The 25,055-nt window shown below is 40.8% G+C and overlaps 2 protein-coding genes across 2 annotated transcripts in view; one reads left to right on the top strand and one right to left on the bottom strand.

The window, feature by feature from the left end:
- cilp2 (cartilage intermediate layer protein 2) overlaps positions 1-8,544 on the top strand; it is a 33,635-nt gene extending 25,091 nt beyond the window's left edge. Inside the window, exon 9 of the mRNA XM_028816242.2 lies at positions 4,963-8,544. Within this exon, the coding sequence (XP_028672075.2) occupies positions 4,963-7,379 (2,417 nt within the window). The 3' untranslated portion in view covers positions 7,380-8,544. The remainder of the gene's footprint in view (positions 1-4,962) is intronic.
- armc6 (armadillo repeat containing 6) overlaps positions 1-25,055 on the bottom strand; it is a 494,113-nt gene that overhangs the window by 305,297 nt on the left and 163,761 nt on the right. The gene's annotated exons all lie outside the window — the stretch shown is intronic.

Genomic DNA, 25,055 nt, shown 5'->3' with positions numbered 1-25,055 from the left:
TTCCATATCTTTCTGTCCTCTGCATCTTGTTCTGTTACACCCATCACCTGCATGTCCTCTCTCACCACATCCATAAACCTTTGCTTAGGCCTTCCTCTTTTACTCTTTCCCGGCAGCTCTATCCTTAGCATCCTTCTCCCAATATACCCAGCATCTCTCCTCTGCACATGTCCAAACCAACACAATCTCGCTCTCTGACTTTGTCTCCCAACCGTCCAACTTGAGCTGACCCTCTAATGTCCTCATTTCTAATCCTGTCCATCCTCGTCATACCCAATGCAAATCTTAGCATCTTTAACTCTGCTACCTCCAGCTCTGTCTCCTGCTTTCTGGTCAGTGCCACCATCTCCAACCCATATAACATAGCTGGTCTCACTACCATCCTGTAGACTTTCCCTTTCACTCTTGCTGATATCTGTCTGTCACAAATCACTCCTGACATTCTTCTCCACCCATTCCACCCTGCCTGCACTCTCTTTTTCACCTCTCTTCCACAATCCCCATTACTCTGTACTGTTGATCCCAAGTATTTAAACTCATCCAGCATCGCCAACTCTACTCCCTGCATCCTCACCTTTCCAATGACCTCCCTCACATTTACACACATGTATTCTGTCTTGTTCCTACTGACCTTCATTCCTCTCCTCTCTAGAGCATATCTCCACCTCTTCAGGGTCTCCTCAACCTGCTCCTTACTCTCGCTACAGATCACAATGTCATCAGCAAACATCATAGTCCACGGGGACTCCTGTCTAATCTCGTCTGTCAACCTGTCCATCATCATTGCAAATAAGAAAGGGCTCAGTGCTGATCCCTGATGTAATCCCACCTCCACGTTAAATGCATCCGTCGCTCCTACCGCAGACCTCACCACTGTCACACTTCCCTCGTACATATCCTGTGCAACTCTCACATACTTCTCTGCCACTCCCGACTTCCTCATACAATACCACAGCTCCTCTCGAGGCACCCTGTCATATGCTTTCTCCAGGTCCACAAAGACGCAATGCAACTCCTTCTGGCCTTCTCTAAACTTCTTCATCAACACCCTCAAAGCAAACATTGCATCTGTGGTGCTCTTTCTTGGCATGAAACCATAACAACAACAACAACAACAACATTTATTTATATAGCACATTTTCATACAAAAAGTAGCTCAAAGTGCTTTACATAATGAAGAAAAGAAGAATAAAAGACAAATAAGAAATTAAAATACTGCTGCTCAATAATCATCACCTCACTTCTTAACCTAGATTCCATTACTATTTCCCATAACTTCATGCTGTGGCTCTTTAATTTTATTCCCCTGTAGTTACTACTGTCCTGCACATCCCCCTTATTCTTAAATATCGGCACCAGTACACTTCTTCTCCACTCCTCAGGCATCCTCTCACTTTCCAAGATTTCATTAAACAATCTGGTTAAAAACTCCACCGCCATCTCTCCTAAACACCTCCATGCTTCCATAGGTATGTCATCTGGACCAACGGCCTTTCCATTCTTCATCCTCTTCATAGCTGTCCTTACTTCCTCCTTGCTAATTCGTTGCACTTCCTTATTCACTATCTCCACATCATCCAACCTCTTCTCTCTCTCGTTCTCTTCATTCATCAGCCTCTCAAAGTACTCCTTCCATCTGCCCAACACACTCTCCTTGCTTGTGAGTATGTTTCCATCTTTATGCTTTATCACCCTAACCTGCTGCACATCTTTTCCAGCTCGGTTCCTCTGTCTAGCCAATCGGTACAGGTCCTTTTCTCCCTTCTTAGCGTCCAACCTCTCATACAACTCATCATACACCTTTTCTTTAGCCTTTGCCACCTCTGTCTTCACTTGTACTTTATCTCCTTGTACTCTTGTCTACTTTCTGCATCTCTCTGACTATCCCACGTCTTCTTTGCCATCCTCTTCCTCTGTATACTCTCCTGTATTTCCCCATTCCACCACCAGGTTTCCTTTTCCCTCTTCCTCTTTCCAGATGTCACGCCAAGCACCCTTCTTGCTGTCACCTTTAGTATATCTGCTGTAGTTTCCCAGCTGTCTGGAAATTCTTCACTGCCACCCAGTGCCTGTCTCCCTTTCTCTCTAAACTCAACCTTGCAGTCTTCCTTTTCAACTTCCACCATTTGATCCTTGACTCTGCCCTCACTCTCTTCCTCTTCTTGATCTCCAACATCACCCTACAGACCACCATTCTATGCTGCTTAACTACACTTTCCGCTGCACGGTACACTGTTCATCACTTCATCCAACTCACTCCAAAAATCTTCTTTCTCACGCATTGCACACCCAACTTGCGGTGCATATGCACTAACAACATTCATCATCCCACCTCCAATTTCCAGTTTCATAATCATTACTCTGCCTGACACTCTTTTCACCTCCAAAGTACTCTTGACATGCTGTTCCTTCAGAATAACTCCTACCCCATTTCTCCTTCCATTCACACCATGACAGAACAATTTGAATCCACCTCCAATCCACCTGGCCTTAGTCCCCTTCCATTTAGTCTCTTGCACGCACAATATATCAGCCTTCCTTCTCTCCATCATATCTGCTAACTCTCTCCCCTTACCAGTCATACTGCCAACATTCAAAGTTCTTACCCTCAGTTCCACTCTCTTTACTTTCCTCCTCTCCTCCTGCCTCCGGACATGTCTCCCCCCTCTTCTTCTCCTTCTTCTTCTTCGGCCAACAGTAGCCCAATTTCCGCCAGCACCCTGTTGGCTAACAGTAGTCGTGGCAGTTGTTGTTAACCCTGGTCACAAATTCTTGTCTGTTCTTTAATTTGCATCTTGCGTCTTGGCTTTGGCTGTGTGAAATATTTCAGTTAGTGTCTCCTTCACTGTATTATTTGATCTCTGATTGGGACTCGCGTATTGTCCTTTGTTTATTTAGTTCCTATTCTCCCAGTCTTGACCTTGGCTAGTTTTTTTACATGTATGATCCATCTTTTGATTCCACCTTACTTTAAATTTCTGCTGCCCTGCGCAGTCTGTACAGTCATATCCTGTACCGTCAATAGTTCGACTGAACTGGTCATGTGATGCTCCTCAGTTCACTGCGTAAACAATGAAAACATGACGTTATTAAAAATTAACTTTGCCAATTTGAGTCAAAATAAAAATTAAACTCCAAAAATGAAATCCCTAACATAAGAACAATGAAATGAAGTAAATTAAACAAGACATCATCCACCAAAAGCCTACATAATCCTTTTGGCTTTTGAAAATATTTTTTAAGCTGACAGAAGCCCTGTTACACAGTAAAACTATGAATTACATTAATCTGGAAAGAAAAATATAAAGTTTTGTGAAAATAAACTAGGATGGTATAGAGAGAATATGGTGAAAATAGAACACTTAATGGCTATGTGGTGAAGTAATAGGCCTTCATAGGAGGAAGACTGAGATTTTCCTTCACTGTTCACACTTTATGTTATACTGTTTTTTAGGATTTTCCTCCGGGCACTCCGGTTTCCTCCCACAGTCCAAAGACATGCAGGTTAGGTGGATTGGCGATTCTAAATTGGCCCTAGTGTGTGCTTGGTGAGTGGGTGTGTTTGTGTGTGTCCTGCGGTGGGTTGGCACCCTGCCCGGGATTGGTTCCCTGCCTTGTGCCCTGTGTTGGCTGGGATTGGCTCCAGCAGACCCCCGTGACCCTGTGTTCGGATTCAGCGGGTTGGCAAATGGATGGATGGATGGATGTTTTTTAGGATAATTCTTTTTATTTTAATTTTATTCATTTTAATTAAAAGCAAATAACATTCCATACAATTGAGTCAAACTTAACAAAACCAAAATTCAACCCCCACCTAACAGAAAGAGAGAAGAGCCAGTTAACAAAGCAAATCTTTAAAGCAGCAAGGAAGAGTATCCTTTTCCCTGACATAGAAGATTATTCCTAAATGTTATTGACTAGATCCTGCCATATTTATAAAAAGTTGTGAATAGAGTGAGAATTAGATTTTTTCCAATTTCTGATAGTATAGGACATCAGTTACCCACTGACTTAAAGGTGGTGGGTTGGGATTTTTCCAGTTGAGTAAGATAAGTCTTACGTAGTAGTACAGAGGTAAAAGCAATTATGAATTGTTTGTCCTTCTCCACTTTAAGCCCATCTGGGAGTACACCAAACATGATGTTAGTGAATTAGGAGTACGGTAATTCATTACAAGTGTATAAGAAAAAAAAACTGCCATACTGAAAGCCTTCATAACTGGCAGTGTCTCTTCAGCTGCAAGTCAAATAAGAAATTTGATTCCCATTACTTTACTCTACCTAACTTTTTGGATGGAGAGTGGATGAGATTCTTCTTGCAACTGCTTTCAAAATTGTCCAACAATTAAAATTGTGTTAGTCTACCTGTAGTACTAGGGTGTTGTACCATGCTAGCCATTATAAAAGAAGTGAGAAGTCAAGCAAAATGACACCTTTTACTGGCTAACTAAAAATATTACATTATGCAAGCTTTCGAGGCAACTCAGGCCCCTTCTTCATGTTAGCCAATAAAAGCTGTCATTTTGCTTGATTAGTTTACCTGTGAAAGGCAAGGCAAAAGATGATTTGATTCAACAATCAAATTGGCATTATAAGTAAATGAACAGTTAGAATCAATTAGACCAACTCCATCTACCATACCATTGTTGGCCAAGTGCCCATGCAGTCTGCAGCCTGGCGTTATATGCATTTGGGCGGACACCTCAGGTTAAAAATGGAATTTACTGCCAAGACACCTGGGCGCAAGAAAAGGCAGGGTTACAAGCTGGATTCCCTTTTTGATCAAAATGATTGTCTTTTTCCAGGAAACCTCTTTTGGCTTGGAAAAGACGCAGATTCTTTTTAAAAAGCACTGGTCACTGACGCCAATGGAATTTAAAATTCCATAGGAGAAACTTGCGTGCAGCTTCATAAGTTAGGGCTGTAAACTAATATCTTTTTCTTTGTTTTTTTTTGTCTCCAGCTAAAGACAAGCCTGCCTGCAACCCAAAACCAGAGGAACACCTCATTAAGTTGCCAGTAGACTGTGTCCAGCCAGGCAGTAATTCCATGTACTACAATGTCGGGCAATGTCCTCAAACCAGGTGTGCAGGGTCCCTCGACTTTGATCTGCGATGTAAAGACAAGGAAGTCTTTTGTTGCAGTGCAGCTCAGATGATCACAAGAGAAATTAACTGCGGCAGCTACAAACTTCCAATACGAGTAGTTTCCAAGTGTGGCTGCCAAACCTGCATCCAACCCAAACTTGTGGTCCAGGGTCGTGTGGTAGCAGCAGACACAGGAGAGCCTCTTCGATTTGGTCATATTTACATTGGCAAGGAACGAGTTGGAACAACAGGATATAAGGGCACCTTCACTATTCAAGTTCCGCAAGACACTGAGAGGCTAGTGGTGAAATTCATGGACATGTCAATGAAGTTTGTGGACACAATTAAGGTGTTCCCATTTGACAGGAAAGGAGGGTCTGTCTTTCATGATGTGAAAGTGCTGAGAAGGAAAGAACCCATAGATGTGGACTCTTCAAAATCCTCTACTATCTATCTGGGGGAGATTCCAGGAGAGGACCCCATTGGTCAAATTGTCATACCACCCAACTCATTCTATAAGCCCAATGGGGAGGAATATCAAGGCATTGTAAAGACAAGTATAACCTTTCTGGACCCAAGGAATATCAGCACAGCTTCAGCTGCACCTGGAGAGCTCAACTTTGTTAACGATGATGGGGAACTTTTTCCCCTTAGGACATATGGAATGTTCTCAGTGGATTTCAGGGATGGCACCACTAGTGAACAACTACAAGCCGGAAATCTTCAGATCTACCTAGACAGTGAGCATGTACAGATACCAGAACACATTCCTAAAATGAAGCTGTGGTCTCTTAATCCAGAGACGGGTATCTGGGAAGAGGAAGGTGACCTGAAGTTTGCGGACAATAAAAATCGTACCAAGCGTGAAGAACGTAGTTTTCTTATTGGAAATATGGAGGTACGAGAAAGACGTCTGTTTAATTTGGATGTCCCCGAAGGCCGGCGCTGTTATGTCAAAGTTCGAGCCTATATGAGTGACAAATTCTTGCCCACTGAACAGCTGGAAGGTGTGGTCATCAGTCTAATAAATTTAGAACCCATGCCTGGGTACTCTTCTAACCCAAGGGCATGGGGTCGCTTTGACAGTGTCATTACTGGTTCGAATGGTGCCTGTCTACCAGCTTTCTGTGATGCAGTAAGACCAGATGCTTACACAGCTTATGTTACGGCCACCATGGGGGGTGAAGAGCTAGAGGCAGCAGCCTCCAGCCCTAAACTGAACCCTAATATCATTGGAGTTTCCCAGCCCTACTTAGGTAAACTTGGTTACCAAAGAACAGATCACAAAGATTCAGCACTAAAGAAGACAGCATTCAAAGTCAATCTTGCAAAACCCAATCCAAATAATATTGATGAAGCAAATGGGCCATTATACGCTTACCAGAACCTCAATGAGTGTGAGACCGCCCCAGTATCAGCAAACCACTTCCGTTTCTATCGCGTGGAAGGAGACAAGTATGAGTACAACGTAGTTCCATACCAGGAAAGTGACCTTACCTCTTGGACTGGAGACTACCTTTCTTGGTGGCCAAATCCACAGGAGTTTCGGGCATGCTATATGAAAGTGAAAATCAACGGACCCACTGAAGTCATGATACGGTCACGGAACCTTGGGGGGACTCACCCACAGACCAAGGGAAAGCTGTATGGGATTCGGGATATGCGGAGTACACGTGATATGAGATTGACAAACTCTTCAGCGGCCTGTTTAGAGTTTAAGTGTGCTGGAATGCTTTTTGATCAAAATCTCGTTGACCGCAGTCTGATAGAGGTCATACCCCAGGGCAACTGCAGGCGGGTTGGCATTAACAGCCTCCTACAAGAGTATTTAACAAAACACCCACCCCTGCGTCAAAATAATGATTCTCATTCCTTCAACATGTTGGCTCCTGTTGATCCACTTGGACACAACTATGGAATTTACACGGTGACTGACCAAAATCCCAGGCTGGCTAAGGAAATTGCAATTGGCAGATGTTTTGACGGTACCTCAGATGGCTTCTCAAGGGAGATGAAGTCTGACCTAGGGATTGGTTTGACCTTCAGCTGTCCAGAGAGGCCTGTATCAAGGCAGAGCCTCTTCCAACGCTTGCAATTGTCCCCTGGTGCAACAATTACCCAGATTGGGCAGGACATGAGGTCAGAGTTTGGAAGAGAAGTGGTGAGAGGACCTTCCCAAGTGGTAGCCTACCCAGCCGGACAGAGAAGCAGGACGGTGGTCACACAGAGACGTAACAACCAAAGCAGTACAAGCAGAAGAACAACTCAGACTCGAGCCCAATCCAGACAGTGAATTGCACCTTGGAGGAAAATACTACAGAAGGAAAGCTAGCGGTAGCAGTCAGCCTCCCATCGATTCTTCATATATATTTTTTTAATTATTAAGAATACTGATGTTGGAATTTTGTCCAAATTAGATAAGCAACAAATCTATGTAACACATGAAACCCCTTCTTGTCTCGATAGATTTGAAGGTGTTCTTCAATGTGAAAAGTGACAGAAGTGAGAACAATCAAAACACCACATAGGAATGGTCAGAGTAAGCTTCTTACTGGTAAAAACCCAACAAGAAGTAGTGTACCCTAGACCAGTCTTTTTTGGTCCTTCTGCACAGCTTTACCCCACACAATTTCTCTTGTTTGTGATGCTCTGGCACTTCTTCCTTTACAAGAAACTCCATACTCTCCCAATTCATGAGTTAATTCTGAAACTGTAAAAATGTACAATTAGCAAAAGACAAAAATGGTTGTACAGTTTCACAATGTTGCCCATATTTTGTTAACAGGAGTTTCACTGAAGAGGCTAGGATGATGTTACTTGTAGTGAAGCTTGGTCACAATTTATGCAGGACTATTTGTTTTTCCTTGCGCTTTGTCCTTTCTATGTAAATGTTGGAGGCATGCCTACTGCCATGCACATATCAACATGTGACTAATACTTGAAGCTTGACATGCTACGATATTGTTTCTTCTTTTATGGTTACCAGACCATTATGTCTTACTGCACTTTTCCCGAACTGTACTGTGCAGCGTTTCTTTCATGGGCGATGTCCTCCAGCTTTTTTGCACCATCACCCCAAACTACTAGTAGGGCCATCAATAGCGACCAGTGTAAGGTTTCACCATTTTTAACATCTTGCTTTTATAATGAGGCAGACACCAGCACTTTAAAATGATGGAAAATGAGAGTGTTTGAGAAAGGGTGAGTATTTGGACGACCTAAGGATCTACAGCAACTCCACACCAGTATTTCACTGTGCTAAAGACAGACCTACACATATATGGCAGATCCTCCTTAAGTTATTGTGATACATGTACTGCATGAGTTTGCTTTAAACTGCACATTAGTCTTTATATCTTGTTTCATGGGGTTTGCTTAAGGAGGTGCAGAGGGGTTGAGCGGGGTATTTCAGCAATGTTACTCAATTGTAAATAAACAGATGTACACTTTTCGCATCAGTGTGTGTCCATGCGCTTATTTAACAAGATGTATTCTCATCGGTTGGTGCTGAGGAAGAAGACAGCTGCTCACAGGGGCCTGCTTTGGGAATAGATTTGTGAAATGATTGAAGAAAAAGGAGAAGAATTAAGAATTTTTTCAAAAGCAATTTTCCACAGTGAAATTAACAATTTGTTTTTTTTAAACTTCACCAGAAACTGGAGGTGAGAAACTCTAGTGTAAAATTAGGAGCATATCAAGCATCTTGGTATGTCCTTGCCTGCCAATGATGAGCTTCTGCATGGTGACCTGTTTTCCGACTGTTAATTAACCTGTATTTACCTAATGGGGAATGCTCACGACTTTAGTAGTCCCGGTTTTTCTTTGAAAATATCTCATTGTAGACACTTGCCTCCAAGTGTCAAAGAGTCTTTACTGCGTTTAATGTCTTTCTTAATAAGCATCATGTCATGCATCAGAAAACTACAGCATACTGCCAACATGATACAGAAATATAGAGATCTAAGTCATACATCTAGACAACCTATCGATGCTCCTAAAGTTATGGATATCATTACATGCATTTCAGATTGTCTTGCCTCAGCATACCTTTTGTTTCACAGCTCTCTGCAAATCTCCATTCAGCTTTTCTTGCATCAAGCATCTGAAGCTTACTCCATCAGTTCCTGTCCTTCAAACTGAAGTGAACTCTTTCTCTTTTCCAGGATTACGAAGTGCCCACTTAACCTGCCTGTCAATTAATACTCCATCCAAAAATATTTTTTTATGCAACTTATCCCATGTAATTCTTGTAACGGTCGAGAATTTTCTTTACTTTCATGTTTTTGTGCAGAACAGAGATAACAAACTTTATAGGTGTCCATGGTGGCCAACACTGGACAGCAGTAAACAATACGAAAATGTCCATGAAAAGGTCTCATGATATTTGTGTCACATAATCGACACATTAAGTCATTTAGGCTTACGATGTCCAAAACACATGTACATTATTTTTAGTAAAATATTGTGAAAACCGTTGAGAGAAAATACTCTTGTGAACTAATAGGTACCAAACTCAAATGCAACAGAGCATTTGAACTGATGACCCACCTCCCTCCTCATTCATTGGTCATGAATATGGTCCAGTGACAGCTTAGTCATTGGCTGACACTACATGTCACATGATATCAACTGAGCAATGTTTGATGAGAAACATGTACATCTGAAGATGACATGTTACAGAAAAGCAAGTGAAAACATTGTAAGGAAAAAAAGCCCTGAACTTGTGCATATTTGAGATGCTTCAACAAGCAGAAGGTCAGGTCACTCGTGTAATTTCACAAACCACAGCTAAATAATCCTGAGGTACTTCAGCAGTGACTCACCTCTGTGAATATAAATGTTAATAATGGAGGTGGGTTGTTCGTGTTTGAGTGTTTTTTGTTTTACAAAAGAGTTTTTCATAATTGGTTTATTTAAGAACAAACTAATAAAGTTATACGTGCTTGGGATGTTTAAAATTATGTCCAGCATTGGTCACCATCTTTGCCTATTCTATCATCAACTTTCTAATCTCTATTCTGCACAAAAACTTAAGGTAAAGTATCACATAAAAAATGATCATTTTTTTGGGTGGAGTATTCCTTTAATCTGTAATTTTTCTCTCCTCATCCTTTTCACATCCTGTGTTGATTTCTTTCATCACCTTGTGAGTACAACTCATATGTTGCTTCACATACCTTGAGATTCCTTGAATTGCTTTGTTAAGCAGCGGTTTAATGGCGCAGAGTCTTGGCGTTGATTCCCTCTGTGCTTAGAGTCTTGGTGGAGTTTGCACATTCTGATTTTGTCTCTATGGGCTCTCATTATATTCTACAGTTCAATCTGATTCTGAAAAATGTGAGTAGTTTATTTGATTCATGGAATGAAGGTAAGTAGACGTATTGCCACATTAACAGAGTACATTGAAACACCTACTTGCATGTACAACCAGTGTATAAGACTTCAACACGCTATAGAGCCACCATAAAAATTAGAATATATAGTATAAATACATAACTTTATTTTACTGAATTAAATTGAAAACACAAGATCACATAGATCGATCTATCTATCTTTCTATTTATCTACACTACCAGTCAAAGGTTTTAGAACACCTCAGTTTTTTCAGATTTTCTTCAAATTGAAATCAGTTGAAATGCAATGAATGACCTAAAATGGTGAAAAAGTAAGCATCAAACTGCCAGAGGTTTAAATTTAAAGTTTAGGTTAACAAAAACTGAATAAAAGGAAATTTCAGAATATTACAAATGGGCCTTCTTCAGGGAACAACTAACAGGTTACAACCTACAGATGTTCTGCAGTAATTAAAGTAAATTAAGCCTTGCAAGTTGAAGCAAACAATTTGCACTGGTGTCCCAATTTCATGTTGATTACTTAAAACTGTCTGTTTGTCTTAAAGCACAGTTGGGACAGAATGTGTTACTACACCCTCTACACCCTATAAAGTTGTAAATTCCACTGATAAAGGCAAGAAAATTGCAATTAACAAGTGAAATGAGACAGAGTATTATTACCCTTCGAAGTGTACGCCTTTCATTTAGAGAAATTGCAAAAATATATATATACAGTATATAAAAGTGTCAGTGAGTACAGTGGTGTCCTACACAATCTAAAGGCAATTGGAAACTGGAAGAAACTCTGATGGGAAGAGATCAGGCAGACTGCAAGTCACAACCCAACCAGAAGACAAGTTTCTGAGGGTCACCAGCTTGTGTGATTGGTGCCTCACAGCACAAGAGTTCCAAGCACAGCTTAATAGTGCAGGTTGAAAAAGCAAGACTCAGTTTCTACTATGAAGAGGAGACGTTGTGATACAGGTCTGACAGGGTGAGTCATTCCTTAAAGGACAAAATAGGGCCTTGAAGTACGGCTGTGGACTACTGTGAACTGGAAGAACGTCTTATGGACCGATAAATCAAAATTGAATTTTTCAGCTCATCACACAGGGTGTTTGTACATTGTTGAGGTCGTAAAAGGATGGTTCCCCAGTGTGTGACACCAATTGTCAAACATGGAGGAGGAAGTATGATGGATAGATAGATAGATAGATAGATAGATAGATAGATAGATAGATAGATAGATAGATAGATAGATAGATAGATAGATAGATAGATAGATAGATAGATAGATAGATAGATAGATAGATAGATAGATAGATAGATAGATAAGGTACTATAGTACAGATCTACTACAGGTAGCTGTATTGATATGAAAGGCACTAGTGAAGAATTTATGAAATACAACAAATGATTTTTATTTTTTTTCTTATACAACATATTGCCATTTGCAGCTGTGCATTGCCTGATATTTTATTATTAAAGCTGGCTTTTATAATTACGTTGTAATTTTCCACTATGTTGAGGATACCATTACTTTGTAATGATTTGACCTCTGAAAGGTGTTGTCTTATTTAAAACAGTCTTTCAGATTGCTTACATAATAACCAATATCAGCATTACAAAGCACATAAAACTATGTAACACATTAATCATCCATAAAATTAACATATACAATACGTAGAGACAGTGTTAAAAAAAGTTTAAGCGATACTAAAATAAAGCTCCTCAGAACACTTCATGTTGCCAATTTGTCACCTGATGGTTGTGATAAGTGTGGATTTGAACCTTCTCATCAGATTTTTTAATTTGGATAGCATGGTGCCAAGGTCACAACCAGAATTCACACTTAATCATATAACATCAGCTTATGTGCCATCAATAAGCCCAAGACATACACCTTTTAAAGAGGAAAGGAAAATAGAGTGCTCAACAAATATACAGAAAAACATGGAAAACGTAGCAATTCCACACAGACTCTAACCAGCCTGAGATCTGAGAACCGAGTCTCCTCAAGCTGTAAGGTAACCATTCTGACTTTTCCCCTTGGAGCCAGTTGTAGACATCCAAACAAACATAAATAAATTAGTCACAGTTAAAAGGTCTGTGCCTTCTATCTGACTAATGCAAAGGACAGAAGGATGACTGAAGTCCCAAAGAAAAACTGGAGTGCTAACTGGGCCACATCATTTAATGTAATTGTTCAAAAAACCAAACAAAAACACGTGCTTGGTGATGCAACATAAACAAGGCTCTTGCCTCAGGGTTACATTGCATACCTTATCAGAGTCCAGAAGGTGATCATCAGATTCCCAAATGTGACACTAAACATACTAGGATTTTGAGAAGATGTCACAGCCCTGGGTTTGACTGTCAGCTGTGAAAAAGGAAGCACTAGTTTCTTAATGAATACTGAGCCCATCTGGCAACAACAAATGTTGAGCATGTTAAAGACAATTAAAAAGAGTTAGGGAGACATGGCACCATCCACATGGAAGAAGGCCAAATGGGAAGAAAATGCTTCACTCAATAACATCTCAGTCTCCCAAAAGCTTTGTTTGGGACAAGCAGCAAAAACCAGTGAAGATAAATTAGGTTCCCCTGTATTTCATTTTTCCATTCTGTTTGTACCTCCATTTTGTAAGTGAGCAGAGTGGAGTTAGTTATTTGATCATTAAGTGATAGTAGAAGCTCTGAGGCTAAAGATCTGCACCAGTATTCAGAAGGTTGCTGGTTGAAATCCTGTTTCTGCCAGAAGGGATTCAACTATGTTTGGCCCTTGTGCACCCTTGGGGGTGCTGGATAATAGCTGATGCTATGCCCTGACCCCAAGGGGTATGTGATAACTATGCTTTTTGTATCTGTATAATGACAATAAAGGTGAATCATTTCATCATATTTGCATAATCAGAATAATTTTAAATTCAAAATTTGCAGCCTCACAATGTAATCGGTCAGCATGTTTTTAGATTTGCATTGCTAACGTCTTCAATGTATCACATTTTTGCATTCTTTTATGCAGAGCTGCCTCTACAGAATGTAAATAACTAAAAAATGAGAGACTATAAAATAACTTACATATCACCCACAATAACATTACTAACAGCGTGAACCCCACTATGATTGGAGCCACCATTTCTACCACTGCATTACTGTTCCTTCATGTCTGACATGAATGATGATTTTCTTTACGGTCCTACTCATCTCCTTCATCTAATCTAAAATTAGCCATCTTCACATCTGAAATCAAAGTTTAGTTAGTTGAGCCATTTAAAGCATATGTTGTATTGCCTTTTCTATATATCTAGGGATGCTGCATATTAAGGTTTACTAAAAATGTTCTGGTTTTACCTCATTAAACTAAAAACCCGTTCTTCTCACACACTTTCCATTCATCTATATGGTACCTAGAAAAAGTATTCAGCCCCTTGGAACTACTCACAATTTATTATTATACAACACTGAATCACTGTTGATTTAATTTGGCCTTATTAACACTAATGTCAAGTGAAAACAGATCTCTGCAAAGTGGTCTAAATAATTACAAAAACACAAAATAATTGATCCCATAAGCATTCATCCTCTTTAATATGACAACCTAAATCATCATTGGTGCAGTCAACTGGTTTTAGAAATCACAGAATGAGCTCAATGGTGATCACCTGTCAATTGACTGGAGTATAAATGCACCCGCATGTGGAAGGTCCAACTAAGTGATCATACAAGAAGAAGACTAGTAAGGGAGGCCACCAAGAGACCTAGAAGAACTCTGAAGCAGTCACTCGCTACAATGGCTGAAACTCAAGAGACTCTGCAGACAACAACCATGCCTGGGTGCTTCGGCAGTTACGGCTTAATGGCAGAGTGGCAAAGAGACGTCTCAGCTGGAATTTTCCAGAAGAAACAAGGGGGACTTGGAAGTCAGCTGGTAGAGGGTTCTATGGTCTGATGAGTCCGAAATTACGTTTTTTGTCTACTAATCTAAATGTTATGTTTGGAATGAGCATATTACAAAAAAAACACACCATCCCCACTATGAAGCATGGCGGTGGCAGGATCAGACTCTGGGGATGTTTCTCTGCAGTAGTCTTTGAAATGCTAGTAAAATACATGCAGCAAAACACAGGAAAATCTTGAATGAAAACCTTATGCAGTCTGCAAGAAATCTACACATTGGGAGAAGATTAGTTTTCCAGCAAGACATCGACTCTAAGCATTAAGTCAAAGCTACACTAGAATGGCTTCAGACCAACAATGTTAATGTCCTGGAATGGCCAAGTTAGAGTCAATATCTAAATCCATTTAAGAATTTGTAGCTGGACTTGAAAAAGGTTGTTAATTGTTAATCTCCATGCAACCTGATGGAGCTGGAACAGTTTTGCAAAGACAATTGTTGAAAAACTGCAGTAGTTCAGAAGTGAAAAGCTAATAGAGACCTGGGCACACAGACTCAAAGCTGTCATGGCTTCCAAGTGATAGAGATGGCATTTATTGAAACCACCAGTATACTAACAAAACATACCTGAATACAGGTAGAACATACTGTACATAGACAGTGACAGGGTGGGATCAACCCTAGATTTCTGAAGAAGTAAGCCAGCAAAACTCACTATCTTCATTTTGCCACAATTCAGATAATTTCATCTGTCCATTAATTTTTTCTACATGGTTGATCATTCCAGTACCGGATCACAAGAGGCTAGAATAGAACTACCTCCATATAAGATGCTAATCTAGCACTGGGTGTACCTGTGTATATGAACTCAGTCACTTGGTTTAGATCAGCAAATTGCTCAACTTGGCCATTAACAGGATGAAATGTTTAAACTCCACACAGATTTGAGGTCAGGACTTTGGGGTTGTAGTAAAGTTTTGTGATAAATTAAAGATCTTTTGAACCCAGGACTTGTGTTTGGTTATTGTTTCTGAAGTTTAGCGGGTCTTCAGCACCAGCTAGTGGTCAAACTTAGTCGTTAGCAGAAATAAAAGAGTGAAAGTCTTAGAAATAACCTTGATCCATAATTAAGGACTCTTATGTTTTACTTGTCTACCTGTATTATTTACAGTATATATGTACTGATTTATTCTTATTTAGCATTTTTGGTATTCCAACTATTTATTCACTCATACATTCATTTATTTCTAATTTATTAATTTTATTTGCAATTTTTTACATCTTTTAAAGCACTTTGAGCTACATACTTTGTATGAAAATATGCCATAGAAACAAATGTTGTTGTTTATGTAGTACAGAATGAGACGTACGTAGTTGGAGCCAGTCCCAGCCACAGGGACACAAGGCAAGAACCAACGCTGGAACCAAGATCACCACCCACACGCCACCACTCACTCATACAGAGGCCAACTTACAGTCATCAGTGAACATTACAGCTTATCCTGGAGATGTGGGAACAAAGAGTAACACCACCAGTAGATGAAGATTCATGTGAGCAGGCAGAGGTTTTAAAGAATTAAAGGGGGGTGGGGGCTGAAGCCATGGGCTCACCTGGGACCCTTTTTTACAGTATATATCTGAAATGTCTAAAATGATGATTGCCAAGGGATGTTTAGAGTCCAAATAATATCATACTGTAGACACAAGAGGAATCTGCAAACCAGAAGGATAATAAAATTAATAAATCTTACTTTTAAAACTAGCTACAAAATAACCATGATGACCTCTTCTAGATCTTTATGAAAATGACTAAATTCTTAAAAATTCTTTAGCCTCCTTACCTCAAGAAAAACATAACAGTTACTAGTTAAATTATGTTACTTTTATTAAGAACTTGGAAAAAAGGCTAATAAAATGTTACCTCATCAAACAGTCAAAAAGGAAAAAAGGAATACTATTACAAAAATAATACATCTCGGTTCAAAAACTCTTGAACAAAAATTATTATGCAACATATTCACAAATAATATTTGTTAGATTCTTCTGACTACAATAAAAACTTAATCAAATAGATTTATTCTTAACATTTTCTGACATACACCAACTTCAAGTTTCACATTTAATTGAACTGGATCCTTTCCAAAATTCCAAAAGCTGTAAAATGGAAAAGCCACAAGCCCAGATGAATACCAGCCAGAATTTAAAACCGTCAAAGTTTTTAATATCTATGTTCCTTTATGTATATCTATGTTTGCTAAGAAAAATAAAAAATCATTTTCAGAGTTCATTCTGACCCATCTCTCCTCTAAATGCTGGTGCTAAGGTGTTGGCCAAGGTCTTGCAAAAAAAACTGAGAATGTGTTGTCTATTACCCAATCAAACCACAGTCATAAAAAGGTTGACACATGCCCTCAAACATACAAAATATTTGAATGTAATAAATTCATTATCTGTATCTGAATGAATTTATCAATTTATTTCTATGTCTCTATTACACAGATAGACACAAAGACAGACCCCTAGAAGCACACACAAGAACTTGGATCCTGGCTTGAATAAGAGAGCTGCTGTGTCAATCACGGGCCTGTATGTGGTAGTAAGACATGGCCACATTTGCTCAGTTGTTCTGCAGGTTTACATTTAAAGGCATGGCCATTCAAACAGAGCAAGCCCAGCTTGTTGTGTCCACAAATCCAAAATGCTAATTGTAGTTTGTTTGTTCTAATGTCCCCACGGTGAAGTCAACAGAATTCTAGGGTCTGAATGATTCATACATTAGTATGTTAGCACAGAGTGAAAAATGTCTGTTCCTTAATTAATCAACATTATTCAGAGCAATGTACTGTGCTCACTTTTTCACCAGTGTTCATTCACTCATTTCCATTTCCACTCCGGACTTTTGCACTCCACCTGATCATGTCAGGTGAAAAAAGCATTAAACTAGTATCTGAAATAAGACGTTTAAGATTGTTTTAAACAATAAACAAATGTAACAGTCCCTGAACTCACTGTGAGTTGCCACGACAAACAGAAGACATTATAAAGACTTTTGACAATATTGCAGGCAATTATTTGCCACTTTATGTAGAAGGTAAGATCACAGAGTTTTGAGTCCTGCCTATTAAGTAAAGCATCATATTTGGTCATGGTAGAGTTCTAAAATGACACTATTTTCCCTTTCAGGATTGACAGCTGTTGTTGATTGGTCTCTGGTCTGTCATGTTCTGGCATGGCCCTTTGATGGTGTGATAAATACAGACAGCATGGTCATCTGCATGAATGGAGCAGCTGAAAAAGAGACAGAGAGAGACAAGGCCTATCCTCAGGATGGAAAACAGCAGGGAGTAACCTGCAACAAGTAAGCTTCCAGTGGAGGTGCAGCATTCACCAATGAAATGGCTCAGACACAACCCAGCACCAAATTCAGCTGCTCTGATCCTGCATGTAAGCACCATCTCCAATTTCAGACAAACATTAAAGGATACACAGGTAATTAAGCCGTAAACTACCTTCTTAAACCTGTTTCTCTTCTGCAGTCATGATCCCTTCCAGTCCAGGCTTTCTTTCTGGGTGAATGGACTTATATTATGTAAAGTGCTCCTGTCTTTGATCTTGGAGCTCATTCAGACAAAAACAATGCCTCTGACATGTCCACACAGCCTTATACCCACACTGGTCAACTCTCCTGTTCCCTGTCACAGATAGCCCAGAGTACTTAAAAGACGTTCTTATTAGTGATCATATTGCTAAAAGTTTGAGGAGATACAATAGCTTATTTTCAGGCAGCTGTTTATTTCTCTAAGCCACCAATTCATTTTTAAACAACATTATATCATTCAGTTATCACAATACTAGATATTACAAATACCAATCAAAGTGAATTGACAGTAACAGAACATAATTCAATATTACAGAAAACAACTGAATTTGTGTAAACCTTAACTCAGTTCATTTCTCTTTTGCATATTTCTATTTCAGAGTATATTTTAATCACCATAACACACCAGTAAGATGAAACATGATTTTTTGTAACATAATCCCCTTGAACAGTAATTTATTTGTAGTAATTTGTATGTGACTCAAACAAAACATTTTGTCTTGCTTTTATTACTAAGAACTGGCAGAAGTCAACATAGGCCAGATCTGGAGAACATGTTGGGTGTCGCATGTCTTCAAATTCATAGTTTCACTGAGCAAACTTTACAACCAGTACAGTGTGACAAGGGGCTTTTAAGATAAACAAAAGGGGGGGTCAATAACTTCCCTTGCTGCTTTCCTGGATTGACTGACACAAACACAGAAAAACAAAGAACTAACTACATCCTCAAAGTCATAAAAACATTTACACACACAACCTTGCCAGGGATGGCTTAGACATTAGATCACTTTGGTCATGGACAGTCATTGTGATTCCATTTTTTCGATAGTTGTTTAGACATTGGGTCATAGTGATGTGTCCAAACTTCACCCTAGATTAGAAAATTCTTCTTATGTTTCTTCCAGTTTGTTTTGAGAGTCAGTGATGTTTCATTTCAGGAGTCGACATTCTGGGCATCTAATGTGCACATACCTTGCTCATGTTTAATTGGGCATGCAGTGTAAGCCAGGGCAATGACCATTCCCCATACTATGGTTGCATAATCAAAGATTGATCTGCCTCTCTAACATATGCTACACTTATCCTTATCCTTACTTATCCTATGATAGGTGATGAAGGTCTACAGGACAGTAGTGAGACCAGCTATGTTATATGGAATGGAGACGGTGGCACTGACCAGAAAGCAGGAGACAGAGCTGGAGGTGGCAGAGTTAAAGATGCTAAGATTTACACTGGGTGTGATGAGGATGGATAGGATTAGAAATGAAGACATTAGAGGGTCAGCTCAAGTTGGACGGTTGGGAGACAAAGTCAGGGAGCGAGATTGCGTTGGTTTGGACATGTGCAGAGGAGAGATGCTGGGTATATTGGGAAAAGGATGTTAAGGATAGAGCTGACAGGCAAGAGGAAAAGAGGAAGGCCTAAGAGAAGGTTTATGGATGTGGTGAGAGAGGACATGCAGGTGATGGATGTAACAGAACAAGCTGCAGAGGACAGTAAGATATGGAAGAAGATGATCCACTGTGGCAACCCCTAACAGGAGTAGCTGAAATAATAATAAGAATCCTGTATCTAAATATCATTTGGTTTACGTCAGGGGGGTGTTCAGATTTTTACTATTCATTTATATCCATCCATCCATCCATTATCCACCGCTTATCCAAGGTCGGGTTGCGGGGGCAGCAGCCTATGCAGAGAAGCCCAGACCTCCCTCTCCCCGGCCACCTCCTCCAGCTCCTCTGGGAGGACCCCAAGGCGTTCCAAGGCCAGCCGGGAGATATAATCCCTCCAGCCTGTCCTAGGTCTGCCCCGTGGCCTTCTCCCAGTGGGGCATGCCCAGGACACCCCCAAAGGGAGGCATCCAGGGGGCATCCTAACCAGATGCCCGAACCACCTCAACCGACTCCTCTCAATGCGGAGGAGCAGCGACTCTACTCCGAGTCTCTCCCAGATAACTGAACTCCTCACCCTATCTCTAAGGGAAAGTCCAGTTACCCGGCGGAGAAAACTCATTTCGGCCGCTTGTATCCGTGATCTTGCTCTTTTGGTCACTACCCAAAGCTCGTGGCCATAGGTGAGGGTAGGCACGTAGATAAACTGGTAAATCGACAGCCTCGCCTTTTGGCTCAGCTCTCTCTTCACCACGACGGACCATTGCAGAGCCCACATTACTGCAGATGCCGCACCGATCTGTCTGTCAACCTCCCTCTCCATTCTTCCCTCACTCGTGAACAAGACCCCGAGATACTTGAACTCCTCCACTTGAAGCAGAAATGTGTTCCCAACCCGGAGAGAGCATTCCACCCTTTTCTGGCTGAGAACCATAGTCTCGGATTTAGAGGTGCCGACTCTCATCCCCGCTGCTTCACACTCAGCTGTGAACCGCTCCAGTGAGAGCTGGAGGTCACTGTCCGATGAAGCTAACAGAACCACATCATCCGCAAACAGCAGAGAGAAGATTCTGAGGTCACCGAACAAGACCCCCTCTGCTCCTTGGCTGCGCCTAGAAATTCTGTCCATATAACTTATGAACAGAATCGGTGACAAAGGGCACCCCTGGTGGAGTCTAACCTCAACAGGAAACGAGTCAGACTTATTACCGGCAATGCGGACCAAGCTCCTGCTCCTCCTGTACAGGGACTGAATGGCTCGTAACAACGAACCTTGTACCCTGTACTCTTGGAGCACACCCCACAGGATGCTTCAAGGGACACGGTCGAATGCCTTCTCCAAATCCACAAAACACATGTGGACTGGTTGGGCAAACTCCCATGCCCCCTCCAGGATCCCGGCCAGGGTGTAGAGCTGGTTCAGTGTTCCACGGCCGGGACGGAATCCGCATTGTTCCTCTTGAATCCGAGATTCGACCATTGACTGAACTCCCTTCTCCAGCACCCCTGAATAGACCTTACCAGGGAGGCTGAGGAGTGTGATCCCCCTATAGTTGGAGCACATCCTCCGGTCACCCTTCTTAAAAAGGGGGACCACTACCCCGGTTTGCCAATCCAGAGGTACTGCCCTCGATGTCTATGCGATGTTGCAGAGACGTATCAACCAAGACAGCCCCACAACATCCAGAGCCTTGCGGAACCCAGGGTGGACCTTGTCCACCCCAGGGGCCTTGCCACCTCGGAGCTTTTTTAACTACCTTGGCCCCTGTTATGGACGGGCCCCCCCCCAGAGTCCTCCAGCTCTGCTTCCTCTAAGGAAGACATGCTGGTGGGATTGAGAAGATCCTCGAAGTATTCCTTCCACCGGTCAATAACGTCTGCAGTTGAAGTCAGCAGGGCCCCATCTCCACTGTACACAGTGTTGGTGGAGCACCGCTTTCCCCTCCTGAGGCGCCTGACAGTTTGCCAGAACCTTCTCTGTGCTGACCGAAAGTCGTTTTCCATGGTTTCCCCAAACTCCTCCCAGTTTTTGCCTCTGCAACAGCCGATGCTGCCACACGCTCGGCCCGCCGGTACCCCTCAGCTGCCTCTGGAGTCCCACTGGTCAACCAGACCCGACAGGACTCTTTCTTCAGTTTGACGGCCTCTCGAACCTTAGGTGTCCACCACCGGGTTCGTGGATTGCCTCCACGTGAGGCACCGACAACCTTGCAGCCACAGCTCCGTTCTGCTGCATCGACAATGGAGGCTCGGAACATGGCCCATTCAGACTCAATGTCCTTCGCTTCCCTCGGAATGAGACTGAAGTGTATTGAGGATTAGTTGTGTTCTGTTCTGTGTATTGTATTGTATTTACCCCCCTTTTTTGACACCCACTACACACCCAAACTACATGGAAAGGGGTCTCTCTTTCAACTGTCTTTCCCAAGGTTTCTTCCATTTTTTCCCTACTAGGGTTTTTTTTGGGGAGTTTTCCTTGTCTTCTTAGACAGTCAAGGCTTGGGGGGCTGTCAAAAAGAAGGGGCTGTTAAAGCCCATTGCAGCATTTCTTGTGTGATTTCGGGCTATACAAAGATAAATTGCATGGTATTTAGTTAGCAGTTGCTTTTATCCAAAGCAACTTACAAAAGAGACAAACATAACTGAGTAAACATCAGTCTGGAGGACTTTCTTGAAACAAGTGCTACAGGAGTAGGTTACAAAATGATCTTCATAAGTGAAGAGCTCGAGACAAAACAGGACGACACAAGACTTGTTACTCTTTCTTTTTATTAAAACCATTATCAATTAAATAGACACTCACTGAATAATAAAGTCTTCATAAGCTTCTTAAACACATTGAGGGAGTCAGCGGTCAAGTTGCAGATGGACAAATCATTCCACCAGCTAGGAGATACACATAATGAGTCTGGATTATGGTTTGATGACATAAAGACGTGCCATGAACAGACACCATTCATTGTAAGATCTGCTTGGGTGAGAAGGGGCGTAGGACCTCATAAGTGTCTCCATATACATTGGTACTGATCCACTGACTACTCTGTAGGCAAGAATCAAAGACTTGAACTTTATGCATGCTGCAACATGGTTTAAGTCATTTACTTAACTCTTTGAGGACAGATGTTGACTTTAATTTTCATCCAGGGGCAGAGGATGATCGTTAGTTGTAAATGTCAGCAAAACGTTGTTACGTTATACGTACACCCTCTTTGGTAGGAGGACTGTTAGACTCGTTGACGTGATGTCAGATCCCTGTGTGAGTATTGTAGATTAAATGTCTAGGATCGCATTGAGTTAGACAGCAAAGTGAATGCAGAAAGGAAAATACTCTGTGTGCATTATTCATTTCTTTTTTGTTTTTTTGTGTATTACTGATGAATTAGACTGACCTAATCAAACTATGATTTTGATGCAAGTAATTTGGAAATTGAAAACAAAAGACAGGTAGCTGTTTTTTTTTCAAGAAAGTGCCTTTCATCCAATTTTTTTTTGTTAAAACTTGTGCTGAAGTCAGAAAATTTTACTAAAAGCAAAACAACTCCTATCCCTAACCTTACCAAATCACTGCCCACAGAGATTTTAAATAAAATAACCGATGAAGGAGCTATATCAAAATGATACAAATTCTTTCAAAATAATACCACCTTAGATAATCTGAGACAACACTGGGAAAACAAACTAAGACAAAATACAATTGAATTTTTCTTCAACCTGTGCAAATCAGTCAAATTCACTTTACGATTGAACATTTATATACATCTCTTTTAACTTACAGTGCCAAAAATCTGCCATGGAGTAAACCTCTTGGTGAGAAACGTCTTCATCTCTTCTGCTTATATTTTCTGCTCATGTCACCATGCTTGAAACTTCCTGGACTTTTACATATTTACTGATCAGTGAACATAAATAGCAACAACTGCTATCTTGATGTTTCATTTGTTCTCTTGCAAAAACTTTAACGTTTTCTATAACAGAACAGGAAAACAAATTTTTGTGTTACATCAAATTAGAAAATTACTTTATGAGAAATCACTCATAAATGTAGTTAAAGCAATCTTTAATCATAGTAAATTCATTGCAAATCTACTAACAGATTTATCATCTGACTAAATCTTCATATTTTGATTTTTAATTTCCTTTACCTTTTTTTTTACATATTCTGAGTAAGTTAAAACAGTGTAGTAAGGACAAATTGGCAAATATTCCTCAAATGTGAGAGAAAGTAGTGACAATAATGGCTTTATTGTTATAGTTGTTATAGAAGTTGCCACTGTTCCTTAAATTAAAGGCTTCATGTACTGTTGTATGCTGCTACAATTGAAGTTTTTTTTTATAATAACATTTTATTCAATAAAGAGTGAAACATAATGTTGTATACTGTTTATTCAGGTTATATTCATGAGATACTGAGGTTCAGGTAAAAGGTTATGGAATTGAAATCCAATGAAATTCACATACCTTCACATAGCTCTGTAAATAAAAATAACATTTATTTTGTCATGGCAGGGTCCTAAGTCGACCCCATTCTCCATGTCAGGATCTATATTACGTAGACTATAACAGAATGCCCCAAATCCCATACTCTTACCACACTGTCAGGGTTGACTGGTATTGTAGTTGAACACTTCCCCTTTTCTTCTTATATCTGTAACCTCAGGCAATTAGACGGAACATTAGAAGAGGAAGGAGAGACAGTTACACAATAACTGATCATGTATTATAGATAATAGGCCCAAAATGTAAGCAGGCTACAAATGTGAGTGTTGCTAAAATAATACAATCTGATAATAAGCATCACATCTTGCGCCCAATATGCTTACTACCAGAAGGCTCTCAGTCTTAGTAAGCTGAGTTAGTTTCTTGTCTGGCCTAGTCCAGCATGGCCTTTGATGACCTCTCTTCAGGATGGCAATTGGCAGAAACAGGCAGCTGAGTGAGGGAGAAAGACACCGCATGGCTTTACAGGCCTCATTTATCCAATTCTAATGGTCCTAGACATGACTCTTACAAAGTGGGGGTGTCAGCCCAAGAAGACTCAGCCCCGTTTTAGTCTATGCTTTACTTCCTGGAAGGGGAAAGGAGCAGCCTAAATTCTACCTATCCAAACCATTCCAGTCTTTCTTTCCTGGGAGTAATGGTGTATAGAAGGTAAAGTGTCCCTGCACACCTGTCCCACTCTGGTCAGTTATCTGCCTCTCCTCACAGATGGCTCGATGCACTTAACAAAGAGTCTTATCTGATCTACTACGGTCATAAATGTGCCACAGAAATAAGTTGTTATACTGATTCCTTCCCTTTAAAATTAGGTAACATTAGACATTAACTTCCCTGGCTGTTAAAAGATTTTAAAATATGGTAGTTAGACATTATCAATACCTGGGTGTGCATATTACAGATGACCTCTCCTGGAGATGAAATACAGCCTACCTGGTAAAGAAAGCCCACCAACGCCTCTACTTCTTGAGGAGGCTGAAGTAGGCTGGTCTGTTTCTCTCTATTCTGACCTCCTTTTACAAGTGTGTGGTAGAGAGCATCCTTACCTCCTGTATTGCGGTGCGGTACAGCAGCTACTCGGCCGCAGACAGGAGAGAACTGCAATGGGTGCTTAAGTCTGCACAACAGATCATCGACAGCAACCTACCTGGTATCGAGGACATTTGCACCAGCAGGTGCAAAAGTAAAGACTCCTCTGTTATGGAAGATGTCACTCATCCTGCACATGGACTGTTTGCCCCCTCCCATTGAGCAT

The sequence above is a fragment of the Erpetoichthys calabaricus genome, chromosome 12 (genome assembly GCF_900747795.2).
Source record: "Erpetoichthys calabaricus chromosome 12, fErpCal1.3, whole genome shotgun sequence".
Lineage (NCBI taxonomy): Eukaryota > Metazoa > Chordata > Cladistia > Polypteriformes > Polypteridae > Erpetoichthys > Erpetoichthys calabaricus.
The sequence above is the reverse complement of the archived record's forward strand: the minus strand, read 5'-3'. Positions and strand labels throughout refer to the sequence as shown.